This window comes from Poecilia latipinna, unplaced genomic scaffold (assembly GCF_001443285.1).
Source record: "Poecilia latipinna isolate Pla-1442-1.1 unplaced genomic scaffold, P_latipinna-1.0 Scaffold271, whole genome shotgun sequence".
Classification (NCBI taxonomy): domain Eukaryota; kingdom Metazoa; phylum Chordata; class Actinopteri; order Cyprinodontiformes; family Poeciliidae; genus Poecilia; species Poecilia latipinna.
In genome coordinates this window covers 221807-238146 of record NW_015112887.1, presented here as the reverse complement: position 1 = coordinate 238146, position 16340 = coordinate 221807, and the positions used below count along the sequence as shown (strand labels likewise).

Below are 16340 nucleotides of genomic sequence, written 5' to 3'. Positions count from 1 at the left end.
TTATTATTATTATTATTATTATTATCTCTTTTTTTTACATCATGTTTTCAACATTTATGTTTTCAGTAAACAGAAAACAAAAAAATTAGCATCAACAAGCTTGAATAGTGCCATTACAGCCAATGCTTGCTTGTTGAGGCGTTAAAAGTTACCAATATGGAGATAAAGCTGAACAATTAAAGTGCAATTCAGATGCTGTTTTACGTTTTTTTTTTTTTTTTTTTTTTTTCAACTGAAAAGTTTTCTGTTTGCTGGAAGCTATAGCATTGTGATAATAAAATTAGCAGTGCAAACTATTGTCATATTGTCTTTCAGTATTGATCCATAAGAGTTTGATATCTTTATATAAAATAACCACTTCACCTGTATGTTGGTATTTATTTGAACTGTGATGCAGTACTGTATTCTTATCAATAATGTGCATTATGATTAGTGGCATATTGATTCCAGCTAAATGTCATATGCATGTTCCTCAGTCATGGGACCTTTACACAGGATTGAAAACAAACATGTAAAGTTTCGTCCGGGACGTTTCGAAAGAAAAATGGAAGAAAAAAAAAAAATTAGAAGGAGCGAGTTGAGTTTGATGTATTACTGCTGAATTATTGCTCTAAAAGTGTTTGTTTTCTAGTTGAGAGGTGGGGTGGCTGTGTAAGGGGAGTCATACTGGTTAAAATCAATAAATGTGACTAAGTTCCACTTTGTTTCAGTGTTATTTATAGCTCATGCACAGCAAGAGAGGATGAAGGGTTGACGTCTATTTTCTTCTTCTCTGATGTGTCTGTCGTCTGAGTGTTCCCAGCTGGAAGTCAAGGGGGAAGGGAAGGGGGCTTCCCAGCTGTCCAAGTGGGCTGCAGGATGTGATCACGTTACACACAAAGGCACCTCCATCCCCCTTCTCAGCTCTTCTCCCTGTGTTTTTTCTGCTGTCTCACTTAAATCTCTCTCCTCCCCCTCTGTCCCTCCCTCTCCTGCTTCTCTCCATTTCCTCACTTCCGTCTGGTGACACGCCTACACATGATCGAACAAAGTTTGACCTATAGTCATTCAGATTTTTTTTTTCTTTTTTTCCAGGCTGTGGAGACCGGCTTTCTGACTAATAGTTTTCAGAGCTAAAGAGACAAACTGAAAATCAGACATTATCTGATGTGATTTGTAGATATAAGATATTTTTTTTATCAACTTTAAGAGGTTACAATGTGACCGTTTGAAATGTTAAAGGGGTCTTAAGTAAAATGTACTTTTTTTTTTTAGCTCAAACCCTACCTGGCCCAATTTCAAGGCATTGAAAATTTGCAAAGTTAAATTTATCTTAAGTCATGTTAACATGTCAACAGCTGAAAGTAACATAGTTACTTAATAGTGCTATTTTATAGCACAATGTGCCTGGAAAATACATAATACTGCCCTTCAACGCAAAGCTGTAATGCGTCTCCTGACAGATTTTTCTGATTTTGCTTTTTTGTCTCACTTAAATAATTCAAATCATCAAACTAATCTTTAAATCAGACAGATTAGTAAATACATGTATTACGTGGTGATCTGTATGTTAGAAATGTTATTCCTTGTGGTTTTCTTTCAACAAAGGCTTTCCTTTTGCCAACCCTCCATAAAGAAGTTTCCACCTGAGTGGGAGATCACTGCAGCTCTTCCAGAGTCTAATTGGACTTTTTTTTTCCCGCTTCTCTAACTTGCACTGCGCTTGCAAGAATGCAATACTCCTCATTGAGGTTGGTTGCACAAGATTTTATTTAGAGGCTGAAAACAAAAGTACTTTTATATTTAAAAAAATAATGTAAAATAAGTTTTCTTCCCACATTTCTACAATTCTACACTTATTTGTGTTAGTCTGTTGCATACAGTACCAATAACATTTGTTGGGGACTGTGGTTAAAAGACAACAAATGCAAAAAATACATATACTTGAAAGAAATGACCGGATCACCTAACAGTAAGCATGAGAAACCTAATATTAACGCAGCTGCTAACATTACCTAGGATTAGCCATGAGATCTGTAAGATGAATGATCCATCATGTCACCCTGACACACTGCCATGATGAACCAGTTGCTCCCACGTGCCATATGCAGCGCTGATTGAATTGAATGTCAGACAGAGACAAGAGGTCAGTACGGGGATCATACTGGAGCTGCTGTTAGTGCCACTCCCTTCTCAAATCCACCCACAGCTGACGGTAAGAAATGTGGGTCGGCATACCATCCGTCCTGCCCTTTTAATATACAGGTGGTTCTATTTAGGCTCTGCGGAAGCTGAGTCCGCCTATTACAGCAGCTGTTTCGCTTCTCATATCTTGCGCACTTTTAAAATCTGCCACATGGGGTCGCTATACCACAACTGTTTCCGCATCAATACTTAAATACTTACCACAACGGTGAGTATTTGCCTTAAAAAAAAAAAAGAGTGAGTGTTTCTTCAGCTCTCACAAAAAGTCTTTTTTTTTTTTTCATGTGAGTCAGACTGTGCTGCCATGTGATAAATCTACATGGAGCCTGAAGGAACAAGCAGCTGTGATCAGATGGTCAACAGCACACGTGCTTCACATAGACGGGTTTGCAATGAACACACACACACACACAAACAAAAATCCCATTTCTGAACTGCACTACGGAGGAAGATATAATTTAATTAAAAGGAGGCTGAGGCGTGTCTCAGCTATGCAGTGTGATCTCAGCTTCTTTCCCTAAACGTAACGTAGACAGAGGTTTTAAATGTCTCTACTACTGTCTCCAATCAGCAGCTTTTGCCTGAGCCAAATATCAGATGAGATGTTGATAACCACAGTGTGAGGTTTTAATTTGCACATGAAAAGGAGTGAAAAGCTACAGATTGGCACGTCTGTGTGGTGTGATCAGTCATATGATTGGTGTATTTATATTTATACCCAGATGAGTGTAAAAAGCTGATCTAACACACATGTTGGTTTTCACACCCATTGTTCAGCTTGGATGCTCTGATCTTCTTTTTTTTTTCCTAATTGTCTTTTGTCTCTCACCTTTCCCCCTCTTCCTGTTAACGTTTCTACCCTCTCTTTATTTTCTTCTCTTCATGAATGTTCTCTCTGCTCTGTGGTTGTGACTGGAAGAACTTCAAGGGAGGGGAAACAGAGGACTTCTCCCAGAGAGCTCCTTTCTGTGGGCCAGCATGCTCCGTTTGTACTGACAGGCCGTTCAAAGCATTAGAAGGAGCTGAGGCCTCTGCTATAACAAACGCGAGTTCATTCACCATCAAAACCCTCTCTCTGGTAACACGCTTAGAATGAATCCAAAGCAAATAACGAAAGAAAATGACGTTTTTTTTTTAAACTGGAGTACACCTCATTGTTTCTGATTGTAGCGATGGGCGCACAAAGAGGAGTACAGCTCAGGGAGAAGGGCTACACAGAGGAAGACCATCATTTAGAGACTCTGCTGTTGTGTGTGTCGATCCGAGCCGATGGCAAGCGTGCAGCCAAAGCAGCTGCAACAAAGAACTTAATGGTGCGTGTCTGAATAGACAAGTTTCGAATGAATGGAGGAGGAGGAGTGAGTGCGGACACAGAGAGGCGTAGGGATTGATGGCAGCCACACACCTCTAAGGATTGGCTGTAGAAAACATTAGTAAGGAAGGATTTCATGTGGTTAATGTGACAATGAAAAGATTAATCACCAACCCTGTAGATGCTTCTGTGACTAATATTGAATTATTAATCATCCATAAGCAGATCAGCCTGTTGTTTTTGTTGTTGCAGCTGTTTAGGGTGGAGCTGCAACTATGTTATTTACAGTTGAGGTGGTTGGATGTTGTCAGCTCAAAGGTTTGGGACCTGGAGGATTTCAACAATAAATCTTAGAGCTAAAAAATGTGTAAGGAATTGAGAGAGGGAAAGAAGCACATAATATAGCATCAAAATGCTGGACACGTTTGTTTGTTCATAGATTATTTTTTTATGCAATTTTTTCCTAATCCTATTGTTTTCTGTTCAATCAAACCATTTGTAGGCTATTGCTTAGGAGCTTTTTAAGATTTAACTTAATTTATCACAAGTTGCAATATAAATTAAAATGAATGTACAGCAAATCAGATATAAAATGACAAAAAGAAACTTTAGCACCACCTGACCTCAACTTTTAGATGGAAATGATTAAGGTAAACACAAATAAAAAGGCTTTACTTTACCAAGACTGCATATCCCAGCATTTTTCCTCCCTTGTCCATTTCTTCTTGCTTATTAAGATCACAGCAGTCACTGAATACTCTGAAAACTTGGAATCAGTTAGGAGATCCGGAGAAAGCCTGGGCAGTGACATGGAAACCTTGCCCCAGTTTGTGCTCCAAGATTTTTTCCACACTACTTGGCAGATGTGGAGCTCTCCATGCAGAGCCGCCTATTGAAACGGGCCTCTTCATCCTTTTCATGACTTCACGTGACAGCCAGTGTCATGCCTCTGTGCCAGTGGGCATGTCATTTGCTGAAGATACAGCAGTGCTTGAAAATAGAAAGCAATTCATAATGAATTAGAATAAGCAAAAGGATAGAGTTTGATACAACTTTAGAACATACTGAGATCCTCTTACTCTTTTACAATTCTTCTATGTGTGTGTGTGTGTGTGTGTGTTTTAACCTCCATTTACTTTGAAACATTTATGTTATTTCAACTTTTGATATATCAAAATGTTCAGCTCTTTGTAATTATACATTTTATTGATATATGTCAAATTGAGATCTAGAAGGACACATTCAAACACTGATAAGCTTCTGGATAATAGCCACTGTTTAACAGAAGTGAGGCTGCAGTTTTACACCATTAGTGTTTCTGACCAACAACAGCAGGAAAGGTGGGTGAAGCATCTTGCCCAAGAACTAAACAACATGGACTGAGAATTGAACTAGTGACTCGCTGATTGCAGGACAAACTCTTACTGCCTTTGCCACCTCATGACTTTAGCGTCACATATTTATTTATGTTACAATTTTATGTTACGTGTTACGTACTTTCATATTGTTATAGTCAATAATGGTTGATGTTAGCTTACTAGATAAATATAGCATATTAGCTCATTTGAACATGCTATTAGCATAGTAGCGAAAATTAGCTCTGCTTAGCTAGCAAATTGACTTAAGCAAAAACCAGGCTTAAGTAGTTCAAAAATATGGAGATACAGTGAACCCAAGCCTATTTGTTGTTCTGTATTCATTGATTTTCCTGTGAAGTGCAACTCCACATTATTCACAGAAAGTTTGCCTATTTGTGCATTTTTCCCCCCCATAAAGCACATAAAACATGGTAAAGATAATGCAGAGTGGGAAGTTGAGATACGAGTGTTTTCAGTCTGAGTGCCTTTAATTTTCATTGGACTTGATATCCAGTGGGGGACTTGAGGTTGTCTGAACAGTGGAAATAAGGACCACCATATTAGGTTCTGTGGCAGTCTACCATACATGTTAATTGGCGTTTTAAAAAGCAGACAATTATCTGACTTGTTAAGAGATGGGTTCCAAATATGTGCAGATTTTAGCTATTTGTGTGCAACTATTGTCCTTATAACAATATAAACTGGAAATTCACTGTATCAAAGGACTTAATTAATTTAAAAAAAACATAGATTTTTAAACCATAATCACTTTACGAGCTCTTTTATATTTTAAGCTTACCCTTCTCTCTTTCAACTGCAAACCTAAAACAGAATGTGATTGGTTAGGGTCAAGCCTCCTGGCCCCTCCTTGGTAGCGCCACTGATAAGTGTTTGACATTAAACTCTATCTGTATTAGTTTTATAGAGCTGAAACACATTCAGTTGTTAAAAGATACACCTTTAGCTTTTCACAGTTTTTTATTGTTATTTTCTAAAGTCTCACTTCTACATATAAATGAATGGGATTGTCGTGCTTACGCTTTGCACAGACGGGAACGCGCAATTCATTTTTCCAGCGGCACGGAGAGGAGAGAGTTCAGCCTCCGGAGGAGAGGGGAGGAGAAAGGGCTACATGGAGGAATACAGGGCTCTAATTCTGCACAAAATCTGGCCTGGATAACATATTTTTGTACATTAGGACACAATGAAGAGTCCCCGGTGTCTCTGTTAGTTTTTGTCGGCGAAGAGGAGAAGAGGAGCGCTCTTAAGAGTTTTGTTAGTCCGCGGTACGCTGGAGCCACCGCTGTTGCTGCCAGTTTCTCCGAGAAAAAAGACGACTTCAGCAGGGGAGGACCTGAGAGAAACTTTGTGGAAAAAATGCAGGGGGTTTCAGCGACGGGTAAGTGAACTGCCCTCCCAGATCATTCGGTCTGCATTGAAAACAGCCTCCACTTTTCCGGAGTTGTTTCCAGATAGTCGCGGCGGGTTTGGCGCACAGGATTTGAATCTCCAAAAAATGCTTTTGCCAGCTGTCAGCGGGGCAGCTGCAGGCCCGTATCTAACAAGAGAATAAAAAAAAAAGACCTGTTATGCTCGTCAGGCGGCCTCATAAACACAAACTGAAGGGAGCTTTAATATTAGAGCTTCTTGGGAGCTCGGGCTGACGGACAGAAAGGGCAAGAATAGGAGCAAAGCGGTGCCAAACCCTGAGAGAAAAGGCCCTGACCTCACTGTGTCTCCGGTCTGACTGAGCCCCTTCTCTCTGAAACACACAGACACTCGCATTATATCTGCAGTAATTTAGTTGGTAAGCCGTGACCGGAAATCAAGCTGTAAACACACTTTCTGATAACAAGAGGGCTTCTGCACTGTCCACCCTATTGTGAGTGGCTGTAACAGTGTCCCTGTGAGGAATGTGATCTAAGTGGAGGAGTAGCAGTGTGTGTGAGGCAGATATTAAAAGTCTGTAGGTCTATGAAAGCGTCTGGATGCATATCTGTCCTGCAGGTTGGTAGAAGGCCATAAGTTAGAGATGAGTGTATGATTCTGTGGTTTCCCTTCTGCAATGTGGCCAGACATATTTTTAGTAGCAAGATGATTTCATGAGATCCTGACTTGCATTTCTGCCACAGCTAAATAATTAACATACTCCCTAGCTGTCCATCTTCATGTTGGTTCAGTCTTAAAGATATATCGAGTGCTGTATTTTTTTTATTTTTTCCACTACCAGATGTGCACTGTCAAGAAAGTTAAAGGTGAGTAATAAAGTTTGGATTTCCAGTGCAAAATTTCAGAAATGGCTGATTTAATTACAAATTTACTGAAGAAGAAAAAAAATGCAAACACTATTTTGTACTTATTTGGGTCACAAAAGGCTCACGAATGGAGTTAGTTGATCAGCGCCAATTTACAACAAATGCGCAACAAGACCGTTTAGACGACAAGAAAAGATCCAACTAATTTTCAGTAGCACACAATGGAGCAATAAATTAAATTCATACAAATACAATTATGTCTGGTAGATGGATTAGAACGTGACTTTGACAGATTTTAACAAATATGGTGATGCATTTTGTTGCAACACTGCAACATTTTTTGCGTCTTTCCCAAGCCAGGATTAATGGTGCAGTGACTGATGGGGGTAAGGTAAATTTAACTATGACAGGACTTGCATAATGGTCTGAATCTATTTATATTTCTTTTTGAATGTTGCCATCTTATTGGCTCCTGTGCATATTCCTTGTTTGTAAAATGGGTAAAAAGGTGTATTCCGCCTGCAAGACCTAAATTGTTAAATGATTTGTGAGTATTGTGGAACTGACTGCTGATCAGTTCCAGATTACCTTTCTTCCTTCTGATGTTGACTGAATGATGGCAGTAGGACAGACTGTACCATAACTGGGAGTATGAGGCTGATTTATATTTTTACCTATTAGCAAACGTAGCTTGTGAGCCGGCAGTTTTGCAGGAAACCTTTGGACCTTAAAACTGTCTTAATGCAACACACTGACCAGGCCAGATGGTTTTTATTTTAACTCGGTCTGATCTCTGATAATGATATCTGGCCATTCCGGTCTGCACTGGTCCTCTTCACAAACCGCTTCCATGTGTTTCATTGGGCTTCAGGTCAGTTTGGCCCCTTTGACATTTTCTACCCAACCCTTGCCATTTCATTCCTTCAAATTTCTGCTTGCTTATTGGACATAAACAAGTTATTTCGTCAACATGTGCATAAAAAGCTGTGCGTCGTTTTATTGATATTTGTAATTAGGTAATATAATGGAGATGAGTTCTCATTAAAAGGCTAAACTTCTATATATGATTTAATTTTGTAGTGTATTTTCAGAAATTGTTGTATTATTCCCTACTAGCATTGATTGTGGTTCTGATTACGGCTTATGAAATATCAAAGTAATTCTGATCGTCCAGAACATCATTAGATGTTCACTGGAACATCATTATTGGAGCTGCAAATGCTTACAGTAAACAGAAAACTCATGATAGAAAAAAGTTACAAATTGAGGCATAGAACCTTTCAAGGTTGTTCGGACTTGCGCTTCAAAGGCGTGAAATGACCAACATTTAGTTGTCAAAACAAAGTTTACTGAAACACTTTTCTCACAAAGTTTAAATGCGTTGCTGCTGCCATACAGAATACTAATAAACATGTTTATGATTACAAATAAAAATGGGGGGAAAAAAAGCTAAGTGACATTTTTAAATGAACTCAGACGTTACTGGAAATATCCTTTTATCTTATTTTTTCCTGGGAAAATCTGGATCATGTTACAATTTACAACAAAAAAATCTGACCAAATAGAAAATCTGAGCATGACGTGCTCTAAGGAGATTGATTGATTTTACAGGATAGTCTGACTCATAGCTTTAATGATTTTTGTTTGTTTGTTTTTTATTAATATTAAACCATGGATTTACTGGAAATTAAGTTAAAAATAAATCAGGATTTCTTTCTTTCTTTATACTTTTGCATACATCTGCTTTAGTAATGCCTAAGACAAATAAGTGGTAGGAGGGTATGACTGACATGAAGTGCTGATGGGACGATATCAGGCTGCAGCTGAGGTAAACTATGCAGAGTGAAAGAGAGTCTGTTTGTTGTGAGGCTCAGGGGAGGGATCGATCTGCCGTCCTCCTGGCTGACTTTCTTTTTCCTGCAGTTCAGCACTGTATCGTTTCTCTCCCACACACACATTCATATTCACTCTCAAGGCCTTTCTCTTCATTATTTTTTTTTTCGTTTGTTGTGTTTTTCCCGTTCCCTCTCTCTCTCCCACACTGTCCCAGATCAATCTTTTGCCACCTCTTCCTTAAACCCTCATCCCCCAGCACAGCACAGCACAGCACAGCACAGCACAGCACAGCACAGCACAGCACAGCACAGCACAGCACAGCACAGCACAGCACAGCACACACACACACAATCAGATATGTTATTTCTTTTTCCCTTAACTGTACTTCCACGTGGGAACCCTACCACCAGTCAGAGCGCTTTCCGATGCTTATTTTTGTATTTACGATAGCAGGGTCGTGCGGGTTGCGGGCTGCTTGCATCGAATCATCGGAGAATCTATTAAAACAAACCACATCACAAATAAACTGTGGTGGGATGGGATAGCATGCCTCTCAGTCTGAGGTCCACTGCACTCCTCTGACTTGTTTCCATAAACTTTATGGACAGATTTTGCTCTTATTCCTACCCTCAGAGGTGGGTCAGTGTATTTCTGACAAAAACAGGGTGATGGTGGTTCACGAGTGGCAGCATGGATGTCCTGGCTGGCCGTTTTGGAGTTTGTCATGAAAAGAAAATCCTTCAGCGTCAGATCTACTACTAGCTCCTCCTCTCTTCCTTAGGAGTTTGAGAACGGGACGGGAAGGAAAGTTTCCTGCGCGGCAAAAATTTGCCCACAACTATTTGCAATTTAGACCATTGTTTAGCTTAGCTGGTAAATATTGTCTGTGCAACATAGCATAATTATCCCAGGGTGTGAATTATTATACAGGAACCCAGTGGAGCACCGTGGAGGGTTTCAGCCCTGTACTGTATCTTTTCTTGTTTATAGTAAAGTCTGTATGTCAGTAATGATAAATGAAACCATTTACAGCAGCTCACGGAGGGAGTACCCAGCAGTTACTCTGGGTTAAAGGGGTCACCAAGTATTCAAGAGGAAATCTGGAACATAAACCCACAGAACAGCGTGGCCTTTTTTCCAATCCTGGATTCGAAACAGTATTTACATACCCAGGGTTATTTTTAAAAAACAGATTAAAATGAACCTAGCTCTATTACTAAATTAAGGTTTTCTGACTCTAAATGTATTCCTATGCACACATTCATTAGATGATTAATCATTGGTTCAAATGGGAAACGAAACACGGGGATAATAGAAGATAAGCTGCACTTCTACATAATGCGACAGCTAGTAGATGTAGTTTTGCTTATTATAGTACTACAGATGAGTCTGTAATCATCAATGCATTATTTAAATTGGAAAAAGTGAATTGTATGCATTATATAAAGATTCATTACACACAACATTAATACATTTCAATTGTTTGCCAATTTTAGTCAGCGTAACCTATTGGAAAAAAAACAAAAAACAGAGTTTCTCAAAAATACCATACCACTTAATTTCTACGGCACTTGAAATACAAAATGGCAGCTGGCCAAAATACCGTACAAAAATGAAAACAAAGAACAATTTTAAAACAATAAGACAACTTTTTCCTAATATTAAGTCACAGATGCTTTCTCTCTCTGGGTTAAAAGCCAAAGAGAAAACGATGTGTTTTTAAACAAGTTTAAAAAGCAGAAAGAGATGAGATCTCGTTCATTACGTAAGACCAATAAAAAAATACTTTTAATACAGATTTTGACCTACTAAACAGTATCTCCATGTAGTACTGTAGGGTAAATGCACTCAATACTTGGTCTGGGCTCCTTTTGCGTGACTTACTGCATCATCTATCAGCCTGCTGAGCAACTTGTCTGCGTTGTTGGATCTGGTGACTTTCATCTTCCTGGTGAGTTTCCAGGACAATCAAGTGCAGCGATAATGTGATGATTAAAGCGGTTAGAGGTACTTTTTGCAGTGTGGGAGGCCATACCAAGTCTGGCTGGAAAATGAAGTCAGAGTCTCTATAACCCCAGTCAGCAGAGGAACGTGCGGTAAAATATTCTCCCAAACTGCTGCTGCTCTGACTTTGGACTTGATAAAACACATTGGACCAATACCAACAGGTGACACGGCTCCACAAATCAGCACTGACTGTGGAAACTTCACACTGGAACTCAAACGGCTCGGATTTTGTGCCTCTCCAGCATTCCTCCCCACTCTGGGTTTGGAGTAAGCATTTTTTTTGTTTGCTTGTTTTCTTTGAAAATCAGCATTATCTCGATTCGTTTAAAGTGTTATCTTGGTGCTGATAATGTAGTTCTCTCCTGGTTTCTGCCAACCAGTGCGTGTGCTAGTATTCAGGGGGTAAATATAAAAATGTATTGGGTCTATAGTTTGTTGAAGCTGATCTAACCCTGAATTCACAATACATATTGTTACTGGGGTAGATGGGCGCAGTAGAAGTAGAAGCGGACATGTGCAATACCTCTCTTGTGGGTGATGCTGTCGTCACTCAGCTCTGTCTACTTTGTGATCTTACAGATTGAGTGACTGATCAAAACGTAGGAGCGCGTTTCAAAAACAGACACTTGGTTTTGGGCCAAAAAGACAGAATAAAGTGTTGCACTTTATTTTGGCCAAAGAGGAAATATGAGCTTCTGGCATTTATACAAAATGTAAAGCCTTACAAACAAAAGTAGACAGCTGCTCTAGCCTTTGAAGATTGGATGCAAATGGCCCACATCTGAGACAAATTTGCAGTTAGATTTGCAGCCACTGATCACCATGCTTGAACGCATCAAAGACGAGACTTGTTAGGCTTGTGCATACATTCCAGGGGCAGATATGAAGCACACTAAATGTTTTCTACTGATTGGTGAGGGAGAAGTTGATGCTAGCATCGGCTGCTCATTGGCTGTAGCCGGAGTTACAATAACGCAGCGCACTTTGACCGTAGACTGTACAGGGCTGTATATACAAAGTCAGAGCTCAGTGACCATATCTTGCAGCTAGAGTTAGAGATGCTACACAGATGTACAGAGCTGAAAAAAAACAACAGGATTTACAAGAACTCTAATTATTTCTCTTGAGAGTGAACCAGACAGAGAGTTGAAAGATACGAGTCAGCTCCTCAGACATGCCAGCAGACACTTAAGGTGTCTTGTAAATATCGATCGTGGTGAGTTTCAGAGAGGTTTCAGCACCTTTTCAGTCTGGGTAACTATGTGGATCGTGTAACCGCATGGGTTAAATTAAATCAGGCTCAGGTTTTATTGAATTTTGTAAGAATGCTAATCTGATCTCTCGGTCGTAAGTATAGTTCTTCTGAATAACGGTGACTTGCAAAGATATTTTTGGTCTTTGACCTTTTTCACATTTTGTCAAGTTACAACCTCAAACTTCAATGCATAATGATCGATTGTATTATGTAGACCACTGCAATGTAGTGTAAAGTGATAATTAAAGTCAGCTCCTTTTTGTGCATTTATTCAGGAACTTTTAGCCCATTACTCTTTAAAAAAAAAAAAAAGCCCAATACTTTGGTTGGAGAACACCTGAAAACATAAGTTTTTAACTCTACAAATTTTGAGTTGGACTTGGGTCTGGACTTTGACTGGACCATTGTGACACACATAGTTTCAACTACATTCTATTGCAGCTCCTGCTGGATGTCTATGGTTGTTCTGCTGGGAGATGAAGCTCGATACCGGTCTCAAGACTTTTGCAACTCCTAACTTGTTTCCTTTCATGACTGTCCTGTATTCAAATGACTTTTCAGAACGGATTTTCTGCTTGACACTTTTTCATAACGACTATATTTGTGGACTGGATGGCTTAGAGCTGTCCTGTCACCAGATTCTTCCAGTTGAGCGGTGGACCTCTGCAGCTCCTTCAGATTCACCACTGCTCATTTCTCTGAATAATGCTCTCCTTGTCTGATCTGTCTGCGTACATAGGTGGACGGTTTTATCTTGGAAGGTTTGCAGTCCGAGTTTTTCCATTTTCAGATAATGATTTGAACAGAGCTCCGTCAGATGTCAAAAGCTTTGGGTATTGTTTTATAGGCTATCATTGCTTCTCCAAATCTTCGTTTTTGACCTGTTCGTTGTGTTCCCTTATTTCCTAATTCTCTAATAAACCTCTAAGGCCTCCACAGAACAACTATACCTAGAATGAGATTAAGGCATGCACAGGTGGACAGTATTTACTGATTTTATTTCATTGGAATTCAATCTGAGGTGTCAAAAAAATATGACGGGGTATAAATGTATGTCGCAGCTGTTGGGGTTGAGGGAGCTGTTTGGCAAGCCGTGTATCATTTTCCGTTCAGTTCACAATTATGGACTCATTTGTGTCAGTCTGTTACATAAAGTTGCCAGTAAAACACTGCAGTTTATTGTTGTACCAGGACAAAATGTGAAAATGTTTTTGGCGTACGAATACTATTGGATTTCATCGTATTCTAAGAGCTTATTCCCTTTTGTTGTGTGCTTCTTCTCTGTTCTGGAGGTTTAAAGTCAAATGAAAGGAGACAGTAAAAGGTTTTAATGGAGTACTACAAAATGTACAACAGACATCTCTCATGTGCGGAAACCTTTATTGTCTTCCCCCGGTTGTTTCTTTGCAGTCTGGGAAACAATATCAGTTAAGAGGTTTTAGCCCATGTGAACATATGTGCTTCGCGCCTTTCAACCCAGAGACCACAAAGCCGCCGCCCTTCGTACATAAATGTTGCCTCCGAATAACAGCAAACATGTCTGTCGTCCAGTGTTGTTCACTAGTGCATGTGCCGGAATCTGAGGAGCTTAATGCAATCATCTGCTTGACTTCTTGCAGCAACACCCCGTTGAGTATTTGCTGACACAAAACTCCTGGGTGAGTAATACTTATAAACAGAAGAACTGGGTGTATTTCGGTTATCAGAACACATCCTGTGGATCTCTACATCCTCCTGTCTCATCTGGTTACAACCGTGTGAGACAGCATGACTCAGATCCAGGAACGGTGAGAAGCTTCAGGCTCTTTCGCGGCCGGCCCGGGTGTCAGTCTGATTTCCTTGATGGTGGTCATGCATGCGTCCTGCTGTTGCTGAGATTCGTCCAAACGTGACGCGTGACGTTTGTTTGTTTGCGTGAGCGGAAAAGCAGCCCTGGAGGTGACGGAGCGTTTCTCTGACAGGTCTTCTTTGTTATATGGTAACATGCGTACGCAGAACATTTTTTTTTGTTTTCAACAGCTCAAATATGTTTTATGGAACAGAGATGTTTCCATTTTAATAACCAAGCTGTCTATTCAAACTGTGATAGCTTTAGAAGTCGACTTGGCTTTTTCTTTTTTTTTTTTTTCTTTTTTTGTGCCTAATAAACGCAGTGGTTTGCTGTATTTCACAGGTGCAACATTAGTTGATGAGGGAGAACGAAGCGCAGGAGCATTTGAATGTGGACTGGATGGAATTAGGAACTGGTTTGTTTCAATGTGTTTTTTTTTCCTTTTCTATTATAACTATGGCAGACGCATAATTGACTCTCCTGTTAAACTGGTTATTGCATAAGTTTTAGGCATGGCTCAGACATTGCGTCCATAAGCAAGCAAGCACGCACCGCTACAGTAAAACTAAGCCAAACGAGAGCAGGGTGACATATCGTGAATAAAATGTTTCTTTTTCTAGGTCACTCCTAAACATTAATATTACTTGCAATCATAAAAAGAGTGCTGGTAAATTTTAAAACGTTACTGTAAACCAAAATTTGCCAGTAGTATAAATTATTTTTTATTATGAAAACAAATGTCACAAACCTGATTTTAATTATGCTCAAAACAAGTGAAACAATGAGTGGGCTGTTTGTTAATTTGTTTCTTTTTAAATTAGAAAATGTTTCTTTTTGTTTCATTTAATAAACAGAAAAAATATGTTTTTCAGTAAGTGGTCACTAACTGAATTCAGGTGTGTCGGAGCTCCTGTTGACTGAAGCTGGACTGGACTCAACTAATGAGACAAGACGATACTTGGGACAAGATTCACAAGAACCAGACAAAATTTTTGCATTCAGGAAAACTTAGAATGTCAGTTTTTTATTTATTTTAACTTAAAAAATAGAATAAAAATAGTTTTTAAAAAGCTCTGTAATGGGTGTAGAGCAATCATGTGTAGTCTATATATTGTTTTTTTTTATACATTTACCTAATTTTAAGGTGGTGCGAATACTAAAAAAATCAAACAAATGTTCATTTGGATTTTCAAGATTCTCAAAATTTGGGTAGAAGAATCTCATTTCAAAGTAGAAAATGTCTAAATTATCTTTGATAAATTAGATTTTGACCTAGAGATGACACAGTGCAGTCAGGCTCTTTTTTTTGTGAGTTACTTGTTAGGTTTACTTTCAACATGTAGCTATTAATCAGATACTATCTATAGTGTGTGAACGTTGTAAATATATGAAAGCTACTGTTTATTCCAACTTAAAACCAAAGTTTCACGCCTGAAATTCTGAAAAAAAAAAAAAAAAAAGATTGAAAGTGCTCTTCTATACTTGTCAATCCCTTTGAGTCTGTATTAACTGACTTTGTCAATCGCAGGGAAACTTCCTTGCATACATCAAAATAAAAGTCTCACACAGAAACAATAGTATTTGCCGGCTTAACATGGACTGAAGTCAGCTGGATAGCACATTGTAAGACAGAGTTTACTTGGACTGGAAAAGTAGTGCGGTTTTAATATCACAACACCTTGCAGTACAAGATTTTTTCTTTTCACCTGTAATTAGCAGTTTGCAGTGAATTGAATTGACTGAGGTATCGAGGCAAAGATTTAGCCTCAGGAATGTTTTTGTGTTGTCATTCAAGTCACTCAAATAATTCCCGCCCTACTATAAAATGTAGCCCATCCGTTACTATTGGTGGCTTTACCGAAGCCTCTTTGTTCCCTTAATTATATCCTTTAAGGGACAACATAACCACGCTATGAGGTGTACACTGCTATGAAGGCTTTACTGGAGAGGACAGGAGGTGTTGTAATGGCAGAGTGTGAACAAGTGTTGTGGACAAACTGTGATGTCTCGAAATTACACAAAGCAGCCGTATCCTTTCCATGAAAGTTTATATATACATCTGGAAAAACCAGTGACCTCAGATGAGATCTCAGTTGTAACTGCACAGAGTTAATTAACTCTGTGGTTTGTTACTGAAGCCACTACAGATTAAGATAAACATAATTAAACAAATCGTAGTCTGATGAAAATGTTTTTGTGATATGTTATTTCGTATTTTTTCAGTTTTATGGGCTGTTTTTTTTTTTTTTTTTTTTTTTTTTTTCCCCAAAAAAATCACTTTTTCAAAAAAAAAAGATCCCGC

At 39.0% G+C, this 16340-nt stretch overlaps 1 protein-coding gene across 1 annotated transcript in view; it reads left to right on the top strand.

Moving 5' to 3' along the window:
- The first annotated feature begins 5887 nt into the window (after positions 1-5887).
- The window catches only part of fgd (faciogenital dysplasia), a 73144-nt gene continuing 62691 nt past the window's right edge, over positions 5888-16340 (top strand). The window contains exon 1 of the mRNA XM_015033542.1: positions 5888-6253. Coding sequence (XP_014889028.1) covers positions 6232-6253 — 22 coding nt within the window. The 5' untranslated portion in view covers positions 5888-6231. The remainder of the gene's footprint in view (positions 6254-16340) is intronic.